The sequence below is a fragment of the Pan troglodytes genome, chromosome 1 (genome assembly GCF_028858775.2).
Source record: "Pan troglodytes isolate AG18354 chromosome 1, NHGRI_mPanTro3-v2.0_pri, whole genome shotgun sequence".
Taxonomy (NCBI): domain Eukaryota; kingdom Metazoa; phylum Chordata; class Mammalia; order Primates; family Hominidae; genus Pan; species Pan troglodytes.
In genome coordinates this window covers 116228258-116249066 of record NC_072398.2, presented here as the reverse complement: position 1 = coordinate 116249066, position 20809 = coordinate 116228258, and the positions used below count along the sequence as shown (strand labels likewise).

General features: G+C 38.7%; 1 protein-coding gene across 11 annotated transcripts in view; it reads left to right on the top strand.

Moving 5' to 3' along the window:
- The window catches only part of WARS2 (tryptophanyl tRNA synthetase 2, mitochondrial), a 133782-nt gene that overhangs the window by 92229 nt on the left and 20744 nt on the right, over nt 1-20809 (top strand). For 4 of the 11 annotated variants that reach the window (XR_010152728.1, XR_010152730.1, XR_010152727.1 and 1 more), the window contains exons 3-7: nt 2687-2767; nt 6667-6752; nt 14780-14898; nt 15634-16055; nt 17711-17756. Coding sequence is in view for 8 of the 11 variants with exons in the window: in XM_063798063.1 (XP_063654133.1) it covers nt 2687-2767; nt 6667-6752; nt 14780-14898; nt 15634-16055; nt 17711-17731 (729 nt within the window). In the remaining 3 variants the exon portion in view is untranslated. Of the gene's footprint in view, nt 1-2686; nt 2768-6666; nt 6753-14779; nt 14899-15633; nt 17775-20809 lie in introns of those variants that run through there. The other 7 variants (XM_003308290.7, XM_054685754.2, XM_063798067.1 and 4 more) reach the window with 3 other exon arrangements.

Below are 20809 nucleotides of genomic sequence, written 5' to 3'. Positions count from 1 at the left end.
GTTAAAACAAGTATTTCTAAAAATTATAATAATAAAAGCCACCATTTATTGAGTAGATACTATATGCTAGGTTCTGTTTACATACTATCAAGTGGATATTATTGTTAACCTCATTTTATAGAGGGGAAAACTGAGACACAAAGAGATTAAATCACTTACACAGAGTCACTCAGCGACTAAGTGGCAGAACTTGCATTCAGATCCAGGCAACCTCACTCCAAAGACAGGGCTCTTAACTACTTTGCAATGCTTATTGAGTATCTGCCTTTATATCCTGCCTTCTAGTCTCACTCGTCAGCCCACTGCAATTTACCTTTCATCCCAATCACTCCCCTGAAACTGCTTTTGCCTCAATCACCAAGTCTGTTGCCAAACCTAATGGTCCCATTCTTTTTACAGCCTTTGCTATTGCCCACGCATTCAACAAATATTTCCTGAGGTACATTGTATGTCTCAGGACATACAATGTACCAAGTTACTTTCTACAGCTGTGAAAAAGATAGGCAAAACTGCTGCAACTGAAGAATGCACCTTTTAGAATTAGAGGTCTGAAATCTTCAGTTCTTTCTTTCTACTCATCACTGCTGACTTGTTTGTGGATGGTCAATAGGCCGCTTTATTGTCCATGCCTTTGTTTTTCTGTGGCTAATCAGGTTATACAGCTAGTTTGTTTGTGGTTTCACAGCATAAATGATAAAATATTATATTTAGATACCATTTTTCCTTTTTCTCCCAAGTGGAACTCTGAACCTTTCCATGCAATTGTCATGAATATGAATGAAGTAAGACAACCAAATCCTGAAGTATCCTACCCTTCTTATATAATTATTAAAAATGAATTGTAAAAAATTAATTGCCGTTGACCTTTTACCTACTTTTTCTGTATGAAGATAATTTGAATTAATTTTATGCTCACTATTTTGGAAACACCAGGAAGATCTCTGCAGAATATTAAGTTTCATTCCATATGTCCAAATAAAAAGCTACTCCAAGGAAAATACTCAGCTTCGTGGAGACATAGTGGTAGCTTTTTGCATATCACCAAAGCTAAGCATTTGAATCAGAGTTAAAGAGGCGTCATCTTGTCTCCTTCCACATATCCATGGTTATTATCTGTGTTTTCATTCCTTTCTTCCAATTCAGTAAAGAAGAAAAAAAAATTCTCTCCTACTTCTTCATGCCAGAAAAACAGCTCTTGTTTTATTACTTCTAATGGGAATGTATTTTCCTTGGTGATTGGAAGCAACTCTAGTCCTCTTGCCTACATCCAGGGTTAGTTTCTGTTTTTGTCTGATAGCTATTTGTTTACAGCAGCAGTTAGCAATTTGCATGGACAGTGTGTCAATGTCATTGCCCAGAATGAAACCCAAATGCCTCTTGGAAGAAAGATGACAGATTCAGCCCAGGGACTTGCAAAACTTTAAAAGTGGTTCCTTATCAAACACGTGAAAAACAACTCTTCCCTCTCTATAACTTGAGGAAAAAAATGAGAAACTATCTTACAACAGATGGCGATTCCTTGTTAGTACAACAGGCCTGGGCTGATTCAGCTCCACTCCTTTATGTTCTTTTTGCAAAACCCACAAAGAACACATTTGGGGCCACTTTTCAGAGTTGGCAGCAGTCTCTGCTTTTTAAGGAAATCATGTGGATGAAAAAAAAAAAAAAGCCACAGTTGATGAAGGGCTTGTAATCCCCAGAGTAAAGAAACGGGATGCATAGGCCTTAAATTCTAGGTCATCAGGTTTGGTAGCTTGATTAAATTTGGTCGAAACAAACAAATTTGGGGCTGGGCGCAGTGGCTCACGCCTGTAACTCCAGCACTTTGGGACGCTGGGGTGGGTGGATCACGAAGTCAGGAGTTCAAGACAAGTCTGGTCAAGATGGTGAAACCCTGTCTTTCCTAAAAAGACAACAACAAAAAAAAAAATTAGCCAGATGTGGTAACAGGTACTTGTAATCCCAGCTACTCAGGAGGCTGAGGCAGAGAATTGCTTGAACCTGGGAGTCGGAGGTTGCTGTGAACTGAGATCACACCACTGCACTGCAGCCTGGGCGACAGACTCTGTCTCAAAAAAAAAAAAAAATTGGGGGAAAGTTTATATTTTCTTGCTGATTAGACTTCTTAAAAAAGAAAACAGAAAAGGAGGAGAGGAAGATGAAAAAGAGGAGGGAGAGGAGGAAGTAGAAACTATAAAAATACCTTTTGGGGTGATGGAATGATAAGGTGATCTCTAACTTTCAAGTTACCCTAGATCTAAAGAATTCAATCTTTAATGTTAAGTCCAGTACCTTTTTCCACCACTTATATGTAAAGTACTATAGCTGCTTTCATGTATTTAGAAGTTATTTAGAGAGGCTTGGAACCAGTGTGTGAGTGTGTGTGAGTATGTGAGTGTGTGATAGAGAGAGAGAGAGTGTGTGTGTGCCTTCTTAATAAGCTTGGCTTTTTACAGATAGAACAGATGCCTCAGGACATCATGAAACTTTCTCACTGAAGATGTTGAAGCAGAATCACCTAAGAGTCTATGCTTCATGAATCCGAACTAAGCCCCCTTCACCTGTTCTTATAATAACCTTAATTTGGGGTATTTTCAGACATTTAGTGTAATACTTACTATTTAGTTCTTCTTATATGCAAGAAAACACTGGCCACCTTTACTAATGTTCTATTTTATTTCTTTAGGTGTCTGAACACACACAATTAAGTTGGATCCTTTCCTGCATGGTCAGACTACCTCGATTACAACATTTACATCAGTGGAAGGTAAATGCCAGTAATCTGATTAATAAACAGACAAGAAGCTATTTTTCCCTTCCTGTTTATTTTTGTGTTAGGCTCTGGGAATCCTGAGTTTACTCTCCTCCCTGGTCTGCCACTCACTAATGGTTGGAACATCATCTTTAACCTCCCTGCTTCAGGGTATTAAAAGGAAAATAAAAGGATTTTCCAAGATTCCTCCTGGCTTAAAAATTAGGTTCATTGTTTTTATCTGTGTACAGTTGAATCAGAGTTACCTTTGGATAGACTTGGTAATGACTTTGAACAACCACGTTATAGTTAATAAACAATCACAGATTCTAGATTACTAGACTCTGAGGTTGCCTCCCATTTCCACTGGAATTAACTGGCAGTAAGGAAAGAATGTTTTCATTGTGGAGAGAAGAGACAACATATTTTATTTAACATTTAAACAAGTTGAGTCCAGGCAACAGTTCAAACTCACAGAATAATTAGGGCTATACTTTTTCTAAGACGTTCAACCAAGAAAGATAAATTGGATGATTCATAGTACTTTACTTCCATTTATTTTTGCAGTCGGATAACCCCAGGGTAGGTAGCCCCCAACTACGTCAACACTAATTTCAATTTCAAGCTTCTTTTGAGGTATTTTCAGGGCCATTGGTTTCCTCAAAAGCTGGTCTTCAGAAGCCTTCACACATGCTACAGAAAGAAACAGATAAAGCTTTAAAGTGACAGTGCCTAAATGATATGGTCTGAATGTGTCCCCTCAGAATTCATATGTTGAAACCTAACTCCCAAGATGATGGTATTAGGAGGTAGGGCCTTTGTGAGGTGATTAGATCTTGAGGGTGGGACCCTCATGAGTGAGATTAGTGCTCTTGTTAAAGAGGCCCTAGAGACACCGCTTGCTCCTGCCATCATCTGTGGACAGAGCTAGAAGTCACTGTCCATGAACAAGGTTCCTCACCAGACACTGACTTTGCTTTAATCTTGGACTTCCCAGCCTCCAGAACTATGAGACATAAATTTCTGTTGTTTATAAGCCACCTAGCTGGGTATTTTGTTATAGCAGCCTGAGTGGACTAAGACACTTAATACATAAGACGGTACTAGTAATGCTGCAGATTCATTACTTGCCACAAATTAGAAACAAAGTTTCATAATGTTATCTGCCATATTTTGGTTTTAGGCAATACTTTCCCATTGTACCATAGTATTCTACCATTAAGTGTAATGTTGAAATCCTTTTTATAGGAACTGAATACTAATCTAATAGGAACTATTCCCACTTTAAAACAGCATCTAAAGATCTCCTGCTAGTACATTACTAGTGCATGTACTGATATTCTGGAAAAGCCTTTCCATTAGTATATAATTGCTTGTTTGTAGGAAAAACATGAATTTCAAATCCCAGTCTTATCCTCAGGTATGTTACTGTCTTCTGTGGTGATTCCTTCATTAATACTAATTAAATACTAGTGATATCTTCTGTGAGTCTTATGTCATAATAGGTGCTAGAGATATAGCAGTCAATAAGAAGTAACCCCCTTCATGAGACTTATAGTCTGTTTGGGAAAAGACAATTAAACAAGTAATAAGAAAGTGTAAGAAGTGCTCTGAGTACAGGATTCCAGTGCTATAGGAGGATCTGATAAGGGCATCTAGCCTGGTTTCCATTGGGACAGCAAAAGGTGGAATAGTGGCACAGAAGGGTGGGGTGAGGGTTGCTGAGGTCAGGGTTATTTAGAGGATTAATGAGTAACATATATGTAAAACATCTGGAGCACATAATAGGCACTCAATAAATATTAATGCTCTCCACATTTTCCCTCTCCCTTGTAATTTCAAAGTCCATTATGCTAATACGAAAAGGCTATAGCAGCTATAAATCATGCTGCTATAGCCTTTTCGTATTAGCATAATGGACTTTGAAATTACAAGGGAGAGGGAAAATGTGGAGAGCATTAATATTTATTGAGTGCCTATTATGTGCTCCAGATGTTTTACATATATGTTACTCATTCATGCACACGTATGTTTATTGCGGCATTATTCACAATAGAAAAGACTTGGAACCAACCCAAATGTCCAACAATGATAGACTGGATTAAGAAAATGTGGCACATATACACCATGGAATACTATGCAGCCATAAAAAATGATGAGTTCATGTCCTTTGTAGGGACATGGATGAAATTGGAAACCATCATTCTCAGTAAACTATCGCAAGAACAAAAAACCAAACACCACATATTCTCACTCATAGGTGGGAATTGAACAATGAGATCACATGGACACAGGAAGGGGAATATCACACTCTGGGGACTGTGGTGGGGTGGGGGGAGGGGGGAGGGATAGCATTGGGAGATATACCTAATGCTAGATGACGCGTTAGTGGGTGCAGCGCACCAGCATGGCACATGTATACATATGTAACTAACCTGCCCAATGTGCACATGTACCCTAAAACTTAAAGTATAATTAAAAAAAAAATGCTTTTGTGGAAAAAAAAAAAAAACAAAAAGGCTATAAATTGAATGTGATGGCAACTTTTAAAAATTGGGTTCTTCTTCAATTTGCACGTTTCCAAATTAAACTTTCATTATCTTTACCTGGTGATAATTGTGAACTAGCCTTTATCATGAACTTTGTAATTAGGGGATGTAGTGAAGAAATTGTATGTTCAAACATTGAAATTTCCTTTGAATGGCCTAGAGCATTGGTTGCTATAAGCCAGAAACCACTTGAAGTATACTCAGAAAAGTTAAGTTTGTAACTAAATTACGAAACACCAAAATTAAGATGGCTAAGGAGAGAAGCTGTTGTATTTTCAGACTGAGCCTTAAAAAATATGTCTGCACCTTGGTAGGGGTATCCCAAGTTTGTAAGCTCATGAGCTTCGTCCCTGGAATAAAACAAGTTTATAAATTCAGTTGCCCAGTTCATTTGGAAATAATCAGACTTGAGAGAAATGATTCAGATTAACTAAATGAGTAAGATTTGTCTACACACCAAAGTATCCATTTATTTTACAAGAGATGCTATACCTTAGGCCTTGAAACTGCACAGAATATTGCCATCTAATAAGTAGCTCTACTCAGAGAATCAAACGACATGTCAGCAATGTGCAGCCACAGCAAGGGAGTTAGCATCATTAGGATCATGTTTAGTGAGTACACAGTAGTAGTTTATAATCAGCATCTATTGCCCCCCCCCCAGTTATTAAATGTTTCTAACATCATCTCAGGTGTTTCCATCAACTTCTCCATTAAGGAACTGTTTTGGTCTATACAACCTGTACTGTTCATTGGGTCACTTGACCCTCACTGCTTCAGCATGCTTAATCACCTAAGAATCAAGACAGGTCATTAGGATTGGTTAGATGAATATTTCTCTCACTTACTTTTATTTTTTAAATGCCATGACTTTTTTGTTTTTTGTTATTTAAATGTGATTTTAAGGGAACATTCCAGTTTTCTCAGTGGCATGCTGTGAGACTTTTTGGGAAGTCTCCACATATAAACAATAGGGCTTTTGATATTAACTCATGTTAATTTGTAGAGATTTAATTTCATGATAATTTGTGACCTTGTCTGTGAAATCTGGAATTTATCCGATTTGGAACCAATAAATGCCTGTATCCTTACTTTAATAAAATAAATAAGAAATAGTAGCAGTGCAGGATCCCTTAAAGGGGCAGTGATGAAATGCACTCACCTTATTCCTGCCTCAGCCTGGAGCATGAAGACAAGCCAGCCGGAAGATGGCTAGAGTTGCTAAAAAGGAACCGATGTATAATGTTATTACAGGTGGCTTCAGATCACAATTTGCTTGTTTTAAAATTTTCTTAATCTAGCAGTATAATTAGGTTCAAGTCAGATTTCAGATTTCTTCCCCTCCTCTCTTTTCACCTCTCACAGGCAAAGACTACCAAGCAGAAGCACGATGGCACGGTGGGCCTGCTCACGTACCCAGTACTCCAGGCAGCCGACATTCTGTTGTACAAGTAAGAAGAGAGTTCAGCCCAGTCTTATACATACTCATGGTGACAAGAGAGTGTTTTAACCTATTCAATACAGACTTGGTTCATGGGCAAGGGGAAGTGCAGAAAGGGTCAGACATCTGAATCAGTTTATATCTATTCCCCAGAAATACTACATTATGGAAGTATGTTTCTACATGTATAATATACTACATTATAGAAGTATGTTTCTGTGAGAAACTAATAATATTAAGAGCTAACATTTAAATAGCGCTTACAATGTGTTGGAAACCATTGTAAGTGCTTTATATACATCGACCCTTACAACAACCTTCTAAAATTTGCACTCTTATTGTCCCGATTTTACAGATGGAGAAATGGAGGGACAGAGTGGTTAATAGCATGCCCAAAGTCATGTAATTAGCAAGGCTTGGAGCCAGGATTTGAGTCCAGGAAGTTTGGATACAGAGTCTGTGCTCATAACCAGTAGCTATATATATTTCCCCAGTAATGATTAAACTTCAAGCATTTTAAATGTTGATTTTTATATATTCTAGACTCTAAAGCAATGCTGTCCAATAGAACGCTCTGTGTTTATGGAAATGTTCTATGTCTGTGCTATATCCTGTAGCCAGTAGCCACATGTGTGGCTATTGAGCACCTGAAGTGTTGCTAGTGCCACAGAGGAACTGAACTTTAAATTCTATTTAATTTTAATTAAATTTAAATAACCACTGTATTAGACCTACAGGTTGAGAGCAAGTTTTTAAAATATGATGTAGGGTACCTGTACTTTTCCTGGACCCATAATCCATCCAGTCAGCTACTGCTGACACTTAAAGTCCTCAAAAATATACACCTGAGGATGCTGATCCCTGCATTCACTGTACTACTGGCCAGGGCTTCTGATTTCATCCCCCTCTCAATTCTTCCGTGCTAACCCCTCATCAGCCTCCCTTGACCCCCATTTGGCCTTCTAGAGATAAAGCCTCCCAATTGGCATGTTCTTAGGGCCATGCTACTGTGAAAGCTTCTGGGAAAAGAAGACACTTCACCAGTGTTTTTGCATCCCTTCCCCCTAAAGCTGTGAATTGCAATTCTTTGCATGGAAGTCTGATAATAGCATGAAGATGACAGTATCTATACCTCTTGGCATGACTCCAGAGCCCTTGTGCAATTATGATGGAAACAACCAAAAGAGCAGCTGCTTAGCTCTACAAACAGGGAATGTCCATGAGTACATGCAGCCTATCTTCAATTCTGATGAAAACTTGCAAGGATTATTTGTCTGTTTGTTGTATTAACTTGTATGCTGGACTCTTGATAACATTTATTATTTGTAATAAGTAGCTTTTGACTTATTTAAAAGGCTAGAACAATATTCTCCAATAAGTAACAAATGAAAGTATAGTGAAAGTCTTAATAATACATTTTCTAGAGAGGTAGGATATTTGCTTGAAAAGGTTCTGTGAAGAAACTTGACTTTCTCACCTGTAAAATGGGAATAATTATTAAGCACAGGATTATTAAAGGATTAAAATGAAATACAGGTCAGGCAGTACTGTGACTAGGAGCTGTTACTTGGTTATGACTAATGATGACTATGTCTTTGATAATTACAATGTTGTCTAATTTTGTTTCAAGGCCTACTTCTTTATAGAACCAAAGGCTAGCCAGGTGTGATGTTGCATGCCTGAAGTTCCAACTACTTGGACGGCTGAGGCGGGAGGATCACTTGAGCCCAGCCTGGGCAAAATAGTGAAACCTTGACTCCAAAAACAGAAACAAAAAACAAAACCTGAGAATTGTCAGCACTAGAATAAGAAAACACATGAGCGTGGTAGGTTTCCTTAATAGTTCAAGAGCTGTAATGGAAGAGTCCTCTGAGTTTAGGGCTATGGAAAAGCATAAACTTTAACAAGAATGACTACACTCTTAATGATACCGTGAAGCAAAGGATGGGAAGGAGCTTTAAGGAGCCTCTTCTTTAATTCCATTGCTTTACAGCTTCAGTCCAGTGTGGTTTAACAACTTGCCTGAAGCTAAGTAGCCAGTCAGTTGACTTTGGAACATCTGGGCAAGACTATGGGTCTACAGCACTTTTTCTGCTAATGTACATTTTGTATTTGTCTCATTATGTTTTCTCTCAAGTTTAGAAGTTCCTAATTGCTCGATAATAAGTAGCAGAGTCAGGATTTAAACTCAGGTTTGATTTTTAAGCTATATCATTGTTTTCCCTGTAACAGAGATGAAGCACTTGAGGATATTTTTATTTGTTTTTGTTTTGCTTTGTTCCACACATTTCTGGATTTTGAAAAAGGTCATTGCCAGAATGTCTATGAATATTTGTATTATAAATGTAGATAGGTAGAATGGTAGATTGAAGGGTGGATAAAACATCTGTGGTTTTTTTTCCTATCAGCAAATCTATGTGTGACCTCTTCATAAAATTCTGATGCAAGCCAAATACTAGTGTTTCCTTTTATCAAAATCATCATTAGAATGAGTGGCATGGTGGGTCAGAAAACAAACGTAATAGAAAGGAATGGAAGAGGAGCCTTTCAGATAAGTTTATAAAAGATTTATGTAACTATTTTGGCAGAACTTGGTAAGGAACCCAGGAATGGACAGCTGAGACCATCTTCAGCTTGAGAGTATGATAAGTACAAGAAATTTGAATACAGACAAAATATTCCAGTGCTCAAAAATAGCAAGTGTTCATAGTTTTTATTTTGCATCTGTATTATTTTTCCAAATGCCTAATTTCAAATAGCTGGCTATATATTAAGTAAATGTTTATTTCTCCCCTTTCTCTCTCTGTGTATATGTCTCTCTGTCTCTCTGTTTGTGTGTATGTGTATGTGTTATATATATGTGTGTGTGTATATACATATATATACACACACACCCATACACATAAAGGCACACACATACATATATAATTTTTATTAAACTACAACAAATAGTAGCTAAGTACCTACAATGCCACTGATCCGGAAAAAGGGCACTATACATGGCCTTGAGGGAAAGGAAAGGAAGGACTTGACGTGTGTTGAGCATTATTTGCCAGGCATCTACTAACTGCTACACACTCATTATCTATTCAGTTCTCACAATAGGGCTATAAAATAAGTGAGTGGCATTATCCCCATTTTACAGATGGGGAAATGAAGTTTCAGAGAGATTCCACTAAATTCATTCAGATAGAGATGAAAGTGAGTATCTGGGCTAATCAGATTATCTTTCTCAAGAATCTGAAAAATTTGGGAAGAGGATAAGAAGACTGGAAACTGACGGGCACAGTGGCTCACGCCTATAATCTCAGCACTTTGGGAGGCCAAGGCAGGCAGATCACCTGAGCTCAGGAGTTCAAGACCAGCCTGGCCAAAATGGTGAAACCTTGTCTCTACTTAAAATACAAAAAATTAGCCAGGCGTGGTGGTGTGTGCCTGTAGTCCCAGCTACTCGGGAGGCTGAGGCACAAGAATTGCTTGAACCCAGGAGGAGGAGGCCGCAGTGAGCTGAGAGTGCACCACTGCACTCTAGCCTGGGTGATGGAGCGAGACTCTATCTCAAAAAATAAAAACAAAAAGAAGACTGAAAACAAAAGCAAAAATGATATAGAAAAATGAGAAAACAGAGGCCTCAAGAAACTGCAGGCAGAAACCAAACCAAACCAAAACCCAGAAAGTATAGAGAGTAAAATGATTGCTCAGAAACTTCAGACTGGTAGAGTCAGAGAAGAGGTGTCATCATAATGTCTAAGAATCAGGCTACTGCCATTGAGGACCATTGAAAATAAGCTTTTTGAGAGCTTTGTATTATTATTATTTCTCTTTCTTTGAGACTGTCATAAAACAGCATTTGAGAGCTTTTTCTAAGAATGCTGGATTTCCTATAGCTGCCTTGGAGACTTCCAGTTCTTGAAGTGCTTCATTCTTTGTGAGGCCAGTTGAGCCTGGATTTTTCCGAGATGCAGGAAGCTACTCATTTCTGTAGTCTGCTGATATCCACATATTCACCCACTCTACCTAAGCAATAATTTTTTATCTTTCTCTTTCCACTTTACCTCTATTAGGCAAATGCCTACACCAAACCAGAACCCTACTGAAAGGCAGTATGAGAAATGTAGTTTCCAGGCTGCAGCCCCTGAAAATCAAGAGGTAGCATAGAAGGGAGAGAATGGTGCTGAGATGTCAACAGATAATCCAGTACACTCTCTAAAAAGTAACAGGAAGCTATTTGTACATTTTAAGGATACAGCGAATTTGATATTACTTATACTTTTAAAAGAGAATTGATTAAAAGACAGAGAATGAGTTTTAGGAAGACAAGAATATCTGGAGCCATCTATTTAGAGGCTATTTCACTAGTCTAATGTGGGCCATGATGGTGACGGTGAAGATGCAGAAAAGTAGACAAATATAAGAAACATTTAGGAAGTAAAACTGATAGGACGGGATGTGTATGAGAGGGAGGTATCAGGGATGACCCGATATTTCTGACTTACCCAACTGGATTGATAGCATTGCCATTCATTGAGATAGGGGATGCTGAAGGAGGACTGGCCAGAAGAATTTAGAGCTTCATTGGGTATCTCTCTCCTCCTGGAGGCCTTAAATCTTTAGAAAGTAAACCCTTCGTTATATCTTTCACAGTACCCAGCACCAGGACTTTCACATCGTGGGTCTTCAATAAGTAATTGCTGAATTAGAGAGTCATTATTGCATATCCGACAAGCAACTAGTGATGAGGAATTAATCCTTTATGACAAGAAAACACCACCAAACTCCTGTCCCAGCCAGGCTGGTTAAAGGCAGCAGCACTGAAAACTTACAAACACAGCCAAAAAAGTAGAAAAAGAAATAATAAGAGAACAAATCTCTGTGAGCAGATATATGTAGGCAACGATTATTCATCTGGACACTAATTCTGCCAGAAGAGTGGGGTGATCTTAAGTATCATAGATGCAAAAAGGAACTAAGCAAAAGAAAAATGGTTTAGTCACCAAAGGAGAAGATCAGAGGCATTATTATATGACAGAAGTTATAACAATCAAAATTATGAAAGGCTTTTGTTTTATGTTGTGTCTAAGAAAGCACAGTCAGAGTAACTTAAAAAAAAGGAAAACAGAAAAAAAGAGAAGACACATTAAAAGGGATATCATTATGCAGGGTATAAATTTTTAAAGAACAGCACTAAATTATTTGAAGTGAAAGAAAGACTGAGGAGAAAGGCTGAAAATATGAAGAGAATAAGGCACATAAGTGAGTAGAATCAAAGACAAGATGAATTAATGTAAAGTGTAAACTCAATGGATGAGAAGTAAAGGCTAAGATAAATTATAGGAGGTGAAAGGAGCAGCAGGAGCACAGGGAGGGAAGGCTAGAAACAAACACACTAAAATCAGATGAAAAAGCCAAGTGGAGCAATGGGGCAGATGAAAAAGATTAAAATTTTTTAAATCCTTTTTGTTTTTAAAAAGCAAAACCCCACAGAATTGTTAGAAAAGAGGCGAGGATCCGACATCAGGCAAAGATGCATGCAGAGTCATTATGAAAACTAAATGTGTTTTCTGTTTAGTTTGGTTGCGTTGTGAATCTGGAACCATTTTGACATGTGGAAATATTCATTTTGATGTGCTTAAAGTGTATTGATTATGGTAATTGTTTTTTCTGTGTTAGTTGCAGTCCATTGTGATTTCCTATGGGCTACTGTAATTGCTTTCTAATCTGCTCTGTTGGCTAATTTGGCTTGGGGGCATCAGGTGACCTCTGCATGTCAGCCTCACTATAATTACAAGACAGGTGTAGCGAAGTCCACTCAAAGAAGAGAAAGTTACAAAGGTGGGGTGTCTGCATGTACATTCCAGAGAGGAGTATCATGTAGGACCATGAGTGCTGAGGAAAACATAAGAAGGAATATTTTTGTTTTTGCCACTCACTGATCCAGTGGCTTTCTACTCCAGGCTGCGTGGAAGAGAGCAATGGCTATGGCCCTAATAGTTATTCTGTAGAATTTCCCACATTCACTTATTTATTTTTATTTTTATTTTTCGAGTCGGAGTTTCACTCATTTCCTAGGCTGGAGTGCAATGGCGCAATCTTGGCTCACCGCAGCCTCTGCCTCCGCCTCCGGGTTCAAGAGATTCTTCTGCCTCAGCCTCCCGAGTACCTGGGATTACAGGCATGCACCACCACACCCAGCTAATTATGTATTTTTAATAGGGACCGGGTTTCGCCTTGTTGGTCAGGCTAGTCTCGAACTCCCGACCTCAGGTGACCCGCCCACCTTGGCCTCCCAAAGTGCTGGATTACAAGCGTGAGCCAATGCACCTGGCCAACATTCACTTATTGACCTGAGAAGAAGAGAAACCACTCTGGGTCTGCTGTCATGGTCCTTACATTTTGCCTTTCCATTGATTGTTCTGTTCTTGTTTTCCTTAAATTAAAAGAGCTCTCAGAATTCCTGTAACATACCATTTATATTTTGGGATTACCTGATCAGATATGTGAACTGTCAGTTTCAAGTAAGTTTTCTACGCATATCAGGATCACTGCCCAGGTCTGTGACTATCTCTGGGATTATGCGTTACTATTTGTGGTATGTCAGCTCTGAAAAAGGAAAATGATCCGGTGTGAAAAAAGTCAGTGTACCCCTCATCAAGGTTCTCTATAGTATCTTTATTTTACCATTTGTCCTTCATTTTACCTATATTTGTGCTTCATCATGTCAGATATTAATGAATATATAGATATATATTATATCAATAGCAACCATTTATTGAGCTCTTACTATCAATTAGTGTACGTGTTATCCATGAAAGAGCTATATGAGGTAAGCTCCATGATGACCCTCACTTTACAGAGGAAACGAAGGCTTAGAAAGGGTAAGAAACTTGCCTATGATGGCTCGCTGCTTTTTTCACAGGAGCAATATTGTTTCTTTGATTAAAAAAACCTCAGAGCACTGTATTACTTGTATTATCAGGTATAAACTCCCAGCCAAGCATTGCATATATAAAATTGCCTGTTTTTTAATCCCGCCGTAATGCTTCAGTATAAAATTTTCCTCATCAAGACTTCTCTATAATGGTTCATTCTTCCCTTATTTGATGTACTATGTCATGATCTGACACTGCAAACTTTACATATGGGATTAAACTCATGATAAAGTCATTCCCTATATTCTGATATTTTTGGTTTCACATCTTCATTTCTTAATAATATGAAATATTACAGATAAAATTCAAGTCTCTTTTGTTCTTTTCTTCAGATCTATTTCCTTCCCACCTTCTCTAGAAGCAGCTACAATTACAAATTTGGGGAGGAGCTTCCAGTATGTTTTTTTACTTATTATTACAGATATATTTCCATAGGCACTTGTAAAATTTACGTAAATGTCAGTGTATTTCATGTTTTCTCCAACTTGCTTTTTTCATCCCACATAGTTTTTGATAGCCATCTACACTGTACTTGTAGATTTTAAGTTCTCTGCAACATATTAATTGTCCTGCGATTGCAATGTACTTGAAAATGAAGCTTACTCCAAAGAATATTGAATTACTCCCTATGTGACAGGGAGGAAAAACTCTTGCCTGAAGAACTTTCTGCTGCCTTTGATTTGAAGAGTGGGGTGGGGTGTCTTTCAAGTATGAGCTGTAGTTCTGAGGTAAAGAGCATCTGGTCAGGGCTGGGAATAATATGTGCTGACTGGGTGAGGGAATGAGGAGTAGTTTTAAAACACAATTGTGCCTAAAGCATATGCTATTTAAAATCCCATTCCTCCCTCCCAGCAAGATCCTGTCATGCTGGTGTTGATGGCTGTATTCCTCTGCTGTGGAAAAAACACAACTAGAGTAGAGAAACATCTCTTTGGCTTTTGTCTGATCCATAGATAAAGACTTAGGTCTAAACATTCCCTCTATAGTTGGTGAACATTTGTTGAATACCAACAGTGAAATATTCACAGGAAATTCAGCTGCTTGCAATATCATTTCTGTCTCTAAGAAAGAGCCTTGCTGTTGTTTTTCTGTCTGTCTTTTATTAAAGGTCCACACACGTTCCTGTTGGGGAGGATCAAGTCCAGCACATGGAACTAGTTCAGGATCTAGCACAAGGTTTCAACAAGAAGTATGGGGAGTTCTTTCCAGTGCCAGAGTCCATTCTCAGTAAGTAAGAAACTTATAATTGTTACATCAGGGTATATTCTAAAGAGAGGATTGGACAGTAGACAGGCTTGGAACTTTCTTGGGACTAACCTCAGCTTTCTTGTAGACAGGCTTCAGGATCTGTAACTAGAGTCCTCATTGTTTTCTCTAGTGTAGGACTAGAAAGTAGACTACGTTGGATTCCTGAAAAAGATGTTGGATTATTGAAAAGGATAACTAAAAATATTTTAAAAGTATGGAAGAGACCAAAAATTTAAAATAATATTTATAAAGTAGTATATAATTTATGAAGTATGAACAGATGCTTCTTGACTTATAATTGGGTTACATCCTGATAAAGCCATTGTAAGTTGGAAACACTGTTAATCAAAAATGCATTTAACACACATAACCTACTGAACATCACAGCTTAGCCTAGCCCACCTTCAGTGTGCTCAGAACACTTACATTAGTCTATAATTGGGCAGAATCATCTAACACAAAGCCTATTTTATAATAAAGTATTGAATATCTCATGTGATTTATTGAATACTATACTGAAAGTGAAAAACAGAATGGTTGTGTGGGTATTTCAAGTACAGTTTCTACTGAATGGATATCACATTTGCACCACTGTAAAGTTGAAAAATCATAATTCAAACCATTGCAAGTTGGGAACTGTCTGTGTGTACATCTTGGTGATCTGTTTGTTTTGTTTTTGTTTTGGGTATGTGTGTGTTGGTGTTTTTAACCTAGCATCCATGAAGAAGGTAAAATCCCTCCGTGATCCTTCTGCCAAAATGTCGAAATCAGACCCTGACAAACTGGCCACCGTCCGAATAACAGACAGCCCAGAGGAGATAGTACAGAAATTCCGCAAGGCTGTGACGGACTTCACCTCGGAGGTCACCTATGACCCGGCTGGCCGCGCTGGCGTGTCCAACATAGTGGCGGTGCATGCCGCGGTGACGGGGCTCTCCGTGGAGGAAGTGGTGCGCCGCAGCGCGGGCATGAACACTGCTCGCTACAAGCTGGCCGTGGCAGATGCTGTGATTGAGAAGTTTGCCCCAATTAAGCGTGAAATTGAAAAACTGAAGCTGGACAAGGACCATTTAGAGAAGGTTTTACAAATTGGATCAGCAAAAGCCAAAGAATTAGCATACACTGTGTGCCAGGAGGTAAAGAAATTGGTGGGTTTTCTATAGGAAGTTTCAACGAATCACAGCAAGGCTTTTGTGCCTTGCACTCCATGCATTCTGATAACGGCAGCTTTCCTAACAAGAAAAAGTTATAGTTTTGGGACATTTAATTTGGTATAGCTGATTATTGGCTTTATTTGATGAATATTGCTTTGTAGCTTTGAAATACGACAGTGTTCCAAATCCCATCAACAAAATGCTGTGAACAACAACAACAAAAAATAAATCAAGAAGGCATAGCTGTCTGAATCCCCAATTATTGAGGCACACTCCTTGGCCTGCACAAATGTGATTGAAGTAAGGAGTAATTTGGGAAATGGAGTATCATTTGTGCTTCTCTCTGGAGTACTTACTGTAACAGATGCACACTTTATCTACTTCAACCCTTTTATAAAGCAATATATAGAGGTCTTAGATGTATAATCCTTGAGAAGCCATTTGATCAGATGCCAATTTGTATTCAGAGCTCATAAAAACAAGTCCATTCTTATAGTTTGTTTGTCACTGAGACGGTGCCTGATTTAATATATTTAAACTGCTTAACTTGTTTTCCAAGAGGTAACACCAACTGTTCCAGCAATAATTTGTTTTTTAATTCAGAGATATGGGATATGATCTTCTAAGGAGGTTGCATTATTTTGACCTGATTTATTTATTGTACAAGAGCCCAAGTCCCTGAATTATATTCTTAATAAGTGCTTTCTTGCATTCATTTCAGTTTAGTCTCACCAACCCCCTATGAATTAGGAGAATTATTGTCATTTTACACATGAGGAAAGTGAGGCTGAGAGAATCCAATCAGCTTATACGATATCACTCCATAAGAGAAGCAAATCTGAGAGTAAAACCCTTACCCCTTATTCTTAAGAATAGTGCTTGTTTATTCAGTACAAAAAAAATGCTGAAAGGCAGCGTTTTTTAGACTCTAAACATTCTGATTTTGAAGGTGGGTATTGGAACGACTGATGATGTTTATATCATCAATTCAGCCAATAGACGCGAACTTAAAATCTGGATTCACACAACCGTGGTCACATTTCCCCATCAGAATCCCCAAAGCGGGTCCCAAGATCTCTCCTCTACGCTCATTGCAGAAATACTTTGAAATAGGTTCTGCCAGTCTACAATAGCAGTGAAGACTGACAAATCAGATATTCCCAATGACTGACAGCTTCTCGTCTTGCCTCTACCTCAGTTAAGTAATGTCACCCTGAAACCTAGCTTTTCTGCACTTCCATTTCTGACACCTGAAAATGAAAATGATAATCCTGACTTATACACCAAGACCTGTTAGCAAGATCGATTTTGTAGCAGAAATTGCTTATAAGTTTTTTGTCAGTAAGGACCATGATCACCATTTGTACATACATAACTAGGTTGTTGAGCAAAGCATTTTTGCTCATGTTTCTTAAGGAAGTAGAGTAGTCCTTGTGTCAGAACACATGTTAATCCACAAAATGCCGCATCCCAGATTCCAAATTAAAACATCGTTTTTAGGATTCTTGGAGCTAGGCTGGATCATGGGAAAGGGAAACATTTTGCCTTTTGTATCTTATACTGGAATGGGATGTCTGTAAGTCCTAGAACCTCTTTGAGCATATTTCTTACAAGCCTCTGTTTTTTCCCCTTTAAAGGAAACTTTGAAAGGATTGTGAATACTGGAAAATGACAAAACTAAAGGTAGATCTATCAAGCCAATTGTCTGTTTATCTGTTTGTGTGGTTTTTACCCCCTTGCAATACCTTTCCTCCAAAAAATTAAGGCACTATGGAAAGAATCTCAGAGGAGAAAAACAGATAACTTGTGATAACTTCCAGGGACCGAAGTCTATGCATTGGTGAGGGTGGACTTGTTTGCAACCTGTTGTTATTTTTTTTAAGTGACCCAACTGTTCAAGTCCATACTTGGCCCATAATTATTAAGAGAATCTTATCCGGTTAATCAGTATTAATCAGGATTCTTCAGAGAAACAAAACCAATAGGATATATATCTGTATATTAGAGAATTTACTATGGGGATTAGCTCACCCAATTATGAAGGCTGAGAAGTTCCATGATCGGCTATGTGCAAGCTGGACCCAAGAGAGATGATGGTGTGATGCAGTCCAAGTCCTCAGGCTGGAGAACCAGGGGAACCAATGATGTAACTGTCAGTCCAAGGCTGAAGGCTTGAGAACCTGGGGGCCACTGTAAGTCCCAGAGTCTAAAGGCCTGAGAACCAGGAGCTGTGATGTCCTAGGGCAGGAGAAGGTGAAGTCCCAGCTCAAGAAGACAGCAAATTTGCCCTTCCTCTGTCTTTTTCTTCTAGTCAGTCCCTCAACTGATTGGATGTCAGCCCATATCGATGAGGGCGTATCTCCTTTATTGAGTCTACTGATTCAAAGGCCAATCTCTTCCAGAAACACCCTCACACACACACCCAGAGTAATGCTTTACCAGCTATCTGGATATCCCTTAACTCAGTCAAGTTGACACATAAAATTATCCGTCACGGCCGGGCACGGTGGCTCACGCCTGTAATCCCAGCACTTTGGGAGACCGAGGTGGGCGGATCACGAGGTCAGGAGATCGAGACTATCCTGGCTAACATGGTGAAAACCCCGTCTCTACTAAAAATACAAAAAAAAAAAAAAAAAATTAGCTGAGTGTGGTGGGGGGCGCCTGTAGTCCCAGCTACTAGGGAGGCTGAGGCAGGAGAATGGTGTGAACCCAGGAGGTGGAGCTTGCAGTGAGCCGAGATCAAACCACTACACTCCAGCCTGGGCGACACAGCGAGACTCCGTCTCAAAAAAAAAAAAATCCATCACACCCAGTGATCTCAGGAAGTTGATAAAAGAGCCAAGTATGAAACCTAGATCTATTTTCACATCCCTTCCACTTATTGTTTATAGGCCCTTCACAATCTTTCTAACGGAGATGACAAATTGGAGAGAAACCTAATTTTTTTTTTTCTGTATGTTTTGTGGGAAGTCGAAATGGTGAAAAATATTTCAGATGGTAATAATAATGGTCATGTAACTGGTGCTCTGAAACCCTGCTTCAAACCCACTTTGACAGCTGGTCACTCAACACAGTGGGGGTGTCTTGCCCTTTGTAGGTGACCCATAAACATTTATCAAAAGTGTGTATCAAAAAATGGGCTAGAGGTTTCTAATAAAGTGTGAATTTTTTTTTGCAAAAGCCCTACTGATGTACACCATCAAGATGCTTATCATAATAACACTATTGAGTTCTCATTGTGTATCAGGCACCATACTGAATGGCTTATAACAGTGTTTTTCCAAGTGTGGTCCCCAGACCGGCAACATGAGCATCACCTGGGAACTCATTAGGAATGCAAATTATCTGACTCCCTCAGACCTGTTGAGTAAAAAACCTAGAGGATGAACCCAGCAATTGGTGTCTTCGCCTTCCAGGTGATACTGATGGCATGCTGAACTTTGAGAACCATTGCTTTATTTGCATTCTCTAATTTAATCTACAAGCCAATAAAGTAGATACTGTTATCAACCTCAGATTGCAAAAGTTGAAACTGAGGCATGGGAGGCTGAGTTACTTGCTTAATGTAGTTCAGCTTCTAAAGGGAAGATTCTGGTTTCAAATCCAGGTCACCTAATCCAGAGCCCCACTAGGCCACAGTGACCTGTATAAGGTCTTTTGGTACGTATGGGGGGCAACACTGTCCAATATGGTATGTGTCCATTTAAATTGAAATAATTAAATTTTAAAAATTGCTTCCTTAGCAGCACATTCAAGTGCCCTGTGGCTTCATGTGGTTAATGCCTGTCATAGTGGATAATATAGATGGAGAACATTTCTGTCATAGAACCTTCTATAGATACTGCTTCTTCAGTATTCAGTTTACTGGTTTTGCTTATAATAGATCAAATACATAAAGTTCAAGACTCTTCCTGGAGAGTTCTTCAACTGGACAATTCTTGAAGATAGTAAAAAGATTACTTGAGAATGACCATATAGTTTGCCAAACAATGTTAAATAATAAGAGCTATTACAATATGTATTATATACTTGCCATATGCTGAGCACTTTGTAAGTGTGTTTATGTTCAATATCTTATTTCATGTTTATATCAGCTCTATAAGATAGGAACTATTAATACCAGTTTTTAAAGTAACATTCAGCAACTTGCCAAAAGTCACATATTTATTAGGAGTCTCTAGCTTCTCCTAATTAAGAACTAAGAAATATCCCTTAATTATTGTGCCTAAGGGAGTAGTCTCCCGCTCTTCATTGAGTCTAGAATCTTCTCCAAGTACTTGTGATACTCTCTTGTGTGTCCTATGATATTCTTAGCCCTCACTTCTCCCTCCTTGCCTCCTTTTCCCCTCCCCTCTCCTTACTTTAATGCTGTTATAATTATTCCCCCAAAAGTTCTTCATTTGTACACAGAGCAGTCCTTAGTTTGCTCTCACATGCAGCCTTTGATTTCTTTCAGTTCACCCTATCAAGTGCTGTGTGCCCCTGTTACTAGTTAAAGGGAATAATTGTGCATGTGACAATTCTTGGTCTCTTTCTCTTCAACACAAGGACTCTGTCTATGTTCTCCTTGTGTGTCCTCCCTATGTGATCGACATTCTCTTTTCAGTCTGTCAACTGGATGCATCTTTTGAAATGTTTTGGCTGGGAAGAGTCAATCCCTCCCTGAGACTGAGCTGAAAACAAATTGCCTATTAATAGCACTTAACATTTTCAAACCACCCCCTTTAAGAAGA